Source organism: Etheostoma spectabile, chromosome 5, assembly GCF_008692095.1.
Source record: "Etheostoma spectabile isolate EspeVRDwgs_2016 chromosome 5, UIUC_Espe_1.0, whole genome shotgun sequence".
In the NCBI taxonomy this organism is placed as follows: Eukaryota; Metazoa; Chordata; class Actinopteri; order Perciformes; family Percidae; genus Etheostoma; species Etheostoma spectabile.
Genome location: NC_045737.1, coordinates 4,440,331 through 4,447,830, shown reverse-complemented (window position 1 = coordinate 4,447,830; position 7,500 = coordinate 4,440,331). Strand labels below are relative to the sequence as shown.

General features: G+C 39.2%; 1 protein-coding gene across 4 annotated transcripts in view; it reads left to right on the top strand.

Moving 5' to 3' along the window:
- The window catches only part of grid2 (glutamate receptor, ionotropic, delta 2), a 503,599-nt gene that overhangs the window by 467,646 nt on the left and 28,453 nt on the right, over positions 1-7,500 (top strand). For all 4 annotated transcript variants that reach the window (XR_004331939.1, XM_032515604.1, XM_032515605.1 and 1 more), the window contains exon 14: positions 3,153-3,319. Coding sequence is in view for 3 of the 4 variants with exons in the window: in XM_032515604.1 (XP_032371495.1) it covers positions 3,153-3,319 (167 nt within the window). In the remaining variant the exon portion in view is untranslated. The remainder of the gene's footprint in view (positions 1-3,152; positions 3,320-7,500) is intronic.

Genomic DNA, 7,500 nt, shown 5'->3' with positions numbered 1-7,500 from the left:
CATACAGACATACATACAGACAGACATACAGACAAACATACATACATACATACAGACATACATACCGACATACATACATACAGACATACATACATACAGACATACAGACATACATACATGCATACAGACAGACAGACATTCATACAGACATACATGCATGCATACATACAGACAGACATACATACATACAGACATACATACAGACATGCATACATGCATACAGACATACATACATGCATACAGACATACATACATACATACAGACATACAGACAGACATACATACATACAGACATACAGACATACGTACATACATACATACGACATACATACAGACATACAGACATACATACAGGACATACCTAACATACATACATACATACAGACATACATACAGACATACATACATACAGACATACAGACATACATACACTGCTAAACAAAAAAATTGGATCTGAGCAATAAATCCGAATGATGCACTAAAAGCATGAACGTAACCATTGTGATGTTAAAACTGGTACATTTGAACCGATCTTCATATCAAGTGACCCCATGTGAGGTCCCAAACCCATGGCTGAAAAACTCTTTGACAGAAAATAATATAAGATTAATCGCAGCTTCATGAAATGGCATTTTTCATTATGAAGATACTAGTGGAGACTGTTACATCCCTTTCAAAAATGAACTCAGTAAAACCGTGGGAGACGTTATCACAGAAATGACAAAATTCAGACGACGGCAACATTAAAGCCCGATGTGCTCAACCTTTTCTCCCCCATCTTCTCTTTACCCTGGGTCTTTTAGGCCAGTGGTGTTTATTATGTGCAGTACTCATGGCTCATGAGTCAGTGTAAACACATTAATTCCACTCTATCCCTGCTTCTGAAAGGCATCAACACATTTTTCTTTGCTTGTCATTGTGTTCTTTCCCTTAGAGGCATGCCGTGATCCACTTGTTGTTGGTGTTTTTGTGATGGTTTTAAAGGGTTCGTTTATATTAGTTTATTGTAAACACCGCAGTAAAACCATCCTTTATTTTATTATCTGTTGACACAAATGCTGATTCTCTATCAAGACAAACTCCCCAATTACTGAATGTATGTGAACTAAGCCATTAGACATGGTCATCTTGTCATCATATTCACTTGAGAGTGAGATTAGCACACTTTTTCAGTGTGGCTGACATCAGATCTGCATACATACTCTGCATAATAATTGTTTTCAGCTCTTTTCACCCAAATAACAAGAAGTCCCTAATGTACAATTACTAATTTCCTTTCCACAAAGTCTATGATCTTTTCAATTCAAAACCAATAATGAATAGCCATAAAATTATTCTTCAAGAAAATAAAGTGCTCTCTCTCTCACACACACACACATGCATATGCACACACACACATGCACACACACACACACACACACACACACACACACACACACACACACACACACACACACACTTCAGAGGACTACTGACTGTGAAATTACCCAATCAGAGGGTCTTGTCGTTTCTCAGACATTAGTCATCACACATAGGCCAACTGAGGTGATACACACACACACACACACGCACACAAACACACACACACACACACACACACACATACACACATACACACATACACACACACAGTAAAGACAGAGGGGTATGAACATTTCATAAAGCTCCATTAAAGTTAATGACACACCAAATCCAAAATGTTGTGTGTGTGTGTGTGTGTACGTGTATGTGTGGGTGTGTGTGTGTGTGTGGGTGTGGGGGTGAGTGTGTTTGTGTGTGTGTGTGTGTGTGTATGTGCGTGTGTGTGTGTGTGTGTGTGTTGGGGGGGTGCGGAATTTGTGTAAGAATTGTGTAAGAATTGTGTAAGAATTGTCAAAAAAGGTGTCAGGGTGTGACTATCACAGCCAGGTTGTTTATTCTCTACTTCTTCACAGATTTATTGAATAATGACGAGAATACATGTTAACAACAGCCGACTTAATTTCTATAAAACAAACTGTGATTCTCACCTTAAGTCACTTTGACCCTCTATTTATTTTTAAGCGCAAGCACACACATGAAATGCACCTACAGTTAACCCACACATACCAAACAAGGACATTCACATAGAAAAGAACAGTAAAGTCGCTGTGCTGTAAAGTTTGCCATTGTACAGTAGACGAAAAGTGTAATTGTGGTGCATTTTTGGACTTGAAATGCCCATAGACTGTGTTCAAGAAATGTGTGTGTGTAAGGGTGAGTTAGTCCTCGTACATCACTTCTACAGAAATGTCCATATGCTTAATGTATTAAACCATGATTCAGCTCAACCACAAAGACATATAAGTAGTAGTTATATAGAACATGTCTTAGTGGATCAAGGATAAGTTAAACTGCACAGAAAAAAAAAATTCTCAACCATAACTGCCATTCACTTCTTACAGACATATGTGATCTTGCTTCACCAAGACACTGAATCAAAGAGTTACATGTACTGTTATTGTAGTATGGGCCAAACATAGAGACAGCTGATGGTACAGAAACAGGCTCTCTAGGTAGACATTTAAAGGATATTTAAAGGTAAATATCTTACTTTTGTTCATTTGTGTTCAACACAGCATTCAAAATTGGCCCCGGCTCAATGAGCCAGAGAGAGAGAGAGAGAGAGAGAGAGAGAGAGAGAGAGAGAGAGAGAGAGAGAGAGAGAGAGAGAGAGAGAGAGAGAGAGAGAGAGAGAGAGAGAGAGAGAGAGAGAGAGCAGTGGTGGTCGAGTGAGCTGTGGGTGAAGGAAGAGTCGTGATTCAGAGGAATAAAATGTTTTCCGGCGGTTAAGTTCTAAAGCACAAATAAACACACACACACCTCTGTCAGGAAGGTGCCGCATTGCATGCAAAGCTTGCATGTGTGTGTCGGTGAAACAGACACACAGCAGCACTCTTCACACAGAGACAAGGAGCAGGGAAAACACTGAAGTACATACGTTTGGTTTAGGAAAATCCTACCTTTAACCAATAATAAAGGAATGTCATGAAACGGAACAGATGCATATCAGAAGTTGCGACAAAAAAGTCTTTGGCACGATGTCTTACAAAACTTTATAACCTGAGGTAAAGATGCACCTTTCTGAATATTGTTAACTGTGTATACATGTCTTTTTTTTTTATTTCTTTTAGGTGAAGTATGGTCGGTTTGGCTTTGTGTGGGATGCAGCCGTGCTGGAGTATGTTGCTAATAACGACGAGGACTGTTCGTTGTACACTGTAAGCAGCATGGCACCAGACCGTGGATATGGTATCGCCATGCAGCACGGCAGCCCCTACAGGGACATCTTCTCCCAGAGGTAAGAGTCATAACAGTAAACAACACGCAGCGGCATCCTCGACTGCATTTGTTATTCAAAGGACATGTTTCACATGAACATTAATCAAACTACAATTTTTCCCCCCGTATTGTTGAACTCTCATACAGTGACAATTGTCATATTGTCTACAGTTTTAGATAGAAAGATCCTCCTTCAATTTGAGAATAGTTGTAAAAAAAATGAATGCATTCATATTCTTCTACTTCAGCTCATGTAAGTTTTTATTGCTCCAACTTAATTTCAGCCAAATAAAATTGTCCTCTCCCGTGAGGTTTGCCGCTCTTCCTGCTGGAACATTCTGCTCTGTAGGTCAGACCCTAGGATAATACCAGATGAAATTGTACATCTATTGTCTAGAGTTAAGAGGCGGATGGCACTTTCACAACTTGTGTGCAGCCAGCTTGCTTAACCCTAAGCATGCACACCATTGGTTCACATTGAAGTTGTGCCTCACAAACAAGTAGACAGATGCATTTCAACCGATTCCAACTGTAACAGAATTCATTAATGTATTCATTGATTCACTATTTATTTGGTCACTTATGGCTATTAGGAGGATGGTAACGTCTGCACACACCACACACACGTCATCCACTCATCTCCTCTCACTTGCCGAGCAGCTGTGTTTGCTGTGCTCCTACAATGCTGAGTGTCCTTATTTGTTTGCTTGCATTAATCTGTAATACAATGCTGCGATATAAACCACTTCACCAGACTGCAGGTTCAGTCAAATGAGGTGAAGTGTGTCACACAAGGATTGCTTGCATCCCAACAGAGGATCATGTTGACTTTATTCATGATCAAGCATGAGATCATTTCAGGAGGAGGGAAAAACAAAAATGTTGCCTTCATTAAGCTGTCATAATTTATATTATGTAAAATAGTCTGTCAGGTTTTTTTTTACATGTCTATGGGTGGTAAAAGATGGAAAGACGGTGAATGTGCATGGGCCAAAATGTGTGAGCGTTACAGAGTGTGTGTGAGTGACTAGGCCTGTCTGTTTATGGCTCCATATCCGGTGGAGCGTTGCGCTTCAGAATATTGCCTATCATGGCTGTTATTAAAATAAACAAGCAATTAATTGACACAGGGGCAATGTCACACTCTCGAGAAGACAGTTTCCAACAGTTTACTCACACTGTGCCCCATAGTTGAAACAAAAACAGACACAGAAATATCCAGGAGAGGAAAATAATCACAGAGGTATAATTGTTCTGTTTTACTTTGCTGTGATTTTTTTTGAATGTTATTCATCCTGACATTCTGTATTATGCAGATTAATTAAATACAAAGAGGAGGTTTAACAGGAATTGCATTAGCCGTCCGTGCCCTGACACCACAGAGAGAAATGTTTCACTCAGCTTGATTATATTTGGTGGCCTGGTCATGACAAGTCTGGAGCCTGGATGATTACACCTGGATTTGTTTTGACTGGTGCACTTCCGAACGTTCAACGTGAAACAACACTTTACCGGGTTGGATGGTATTTTTCCTCGCAAAGAGACCACCCACTGCTGCATTTGAGTAGAACATAATCAACTTCAATACAAGCGATTCAAAGGTAACAGCTCCGTTTACACTGGTTTCTTCAAAACCTTTACCTGATCATCACAGTCATTGTTAACCACTAACACTCCAAGAGTCTTGCTTATACAGACCTGTGGAAGAGATGATTTCTTTTACTCTGATAGAAGTACATTTGGGGTTGTTACATTTTCAAGCAGTCAATTGCATGTCCCATTTGCGGCAACAAGCCCAGAAGTGCGTGATGGCACATATCCAAAATACTGAGGGGAAATGTTGTGGAACTAGTGTAAGCCTGAGTGTTATTAAGTCGACCCAATGACACCGGCCGCAGTATCTACAGAAATGACATGGGCCGGATTTTGTTCTCATCAGTAGATTGCTGTATGGATGTCATCCACTAAAAGGAAAGATTTCTAAAGCAGTTACATACAGTGCTGTATGGCCGCGCCAAAAGCTGGCCAAAAACCACAAGACTAATGGGAGGAATTATACAAGCAGCAGCCAACATCAGCTAATCCTGCACCTAATCAGGATGCAGTCTTGTATTACATGACTGCATCGTACACCAAGCCCTCTCCGTGTTGGTTTTTATTATTTATTACAAAATAAATGCATTTCACAGAAGCTTAAACTGTTGATGTACCCACTCCTATACATGCCCTCAGTGGTAGTCCAGTTGGAATGGTTACAGAATTGAAAACACAGGAATTTATTTTGATGTCAGATTGTGGAAGTCATTGCTCCTAAACCAGGGCTCGGCAAGCTTTTTATTTGCATTTGCGACTAAAAATGAAGGTAAACCGTAGTTTTTTTTCATCTTTGCTGTTTTTTGCGGATGCGGCGAAGAGTACGTGTCATGAACTTTGCCATGTTTTTGTTTCAATTTTTTGTTTTTTGTGTTACTGGAGCACGTCGGTGCGTGTCTCAGAAAAAACGTAACCACACTGCGGCCGCTTTCGGCCCACCGTGATACAACCCCATTACATTATATTGCGGTGAGCATTATCTGCCTGTAATTTTAAAAAGTAACCACACTTGCGTATCTGACTTAGTGCGATTTGACCAAGGTGCAGAGGCATCCTAGTCCTGTCTCCACCGATTCACTCTAGATCTAACAGCGGACGTGAATGGTTAAAACTTTGTAATTATCATGAGGGGAATCCAGTACACCACTAGTGAACATATTCAACATCATTGGCAATTGATTAATCAATGGAAAATGTTTTTTTCAGAATGGAAAACATTGCACTTCATGAGTTTTGTATTCATAACAAGAGGTATGGACCGGATCTGGATTGACTTGCCGTTTAATCCAGATGCAGCTCGGTCCGGGCTTTGAGAAGCCCTGCCAAAATGTATTTTTGAACTTTTAATTAAATTATAAAAACAATGAAGACATTCTCTCATCCACATGAGCTCTCTCTTTCTCTTTCTCTTTCTCTATCTCTTTCTCTTTCTCTTTCTCTCTCTCGCTCCCAAAACCTGCACATTTTAGAACAAGCTTGACTTACCAGATCTTATTTATGCTCAGACTTAGTCTTATGTAGATTCAAAACATACACAACAGTTAGTGATCTGCTTTTCTTGTGAAGAATAAAGAGACCACAACTTAATTTCATTAGGCAATCCTGTGATGGACAATGACATTAAATTAACCTTGAAATATACACCATTTAAAGCAGTTTAAAGTGTAAATGATTACATAATTATTAAATAAATAGTTTGAAGCAGAAATGATTACAAACCTACTTTTTGTATTCAAATAAATGAAATCACTTGGCTTGTAAATGTCTCCTCTGGTCCCTTTTTACTAAAGAAAAGTACATTATTTGATGCATTTACATTGTGCGCCTGAAATTCTTCATGTACAAACATATTTGGATTACACTGGCCCTTTGGGGATAAAAAAGTTACTGTGGAGCCCTGCATGAACTAGTAATTCTAAATACTTTCTTTTACTGAGGCAGAGATTTTTTATATTCATTTTTTTATATGTCAATTTATATATATTATATGCTGGATTTTTAGATTATGTGCTTTACTACTATAATGTATTCCAACACAATTTGAAGTTGGAGACACTCATTCCTCTGAGGGACTTTAAAGTTTTATGTTTTAGTTGTGTTGATTTGTTTTTAATGATAATGATCTTCAGTTAATACATCTTGATAACAAGAAAATGAAATGCTGAAGAGAACACAAACTCGAGATAATACATAGATAATACTACATAATAATATATAGCTTGAGAGATGCCAGATCACTTCTGGGCACTGCAAGGTGCTCTTGAGCAAGGCACCATACCCCCCCCCACCATTCACTCAGGGCGCTGGTCCAGCACTTGCAGCCCACACACTCTGACATCTCTCCATTTGTGCATGAATCCTGAGCATGTGTGTGTGTGTGTATTTCAGGCCTATGTGTAGTGATTTGAAAACAAAACAGAGTGTAAATTGTAATTTCCCCACTGAATAAACAGTCGATAAACAGTACAAATTAAAATTAAATACAAGTACATATACCAGTAACTGATAAAGATGCTGCTAGTCAGTGCTGATGTGGTGTAATTGAAGAGGGAATCTGCAACTTCTGAGCAGGTCTTAATTCGTGTGTGTGTGTGTGTGTGTGTGTGT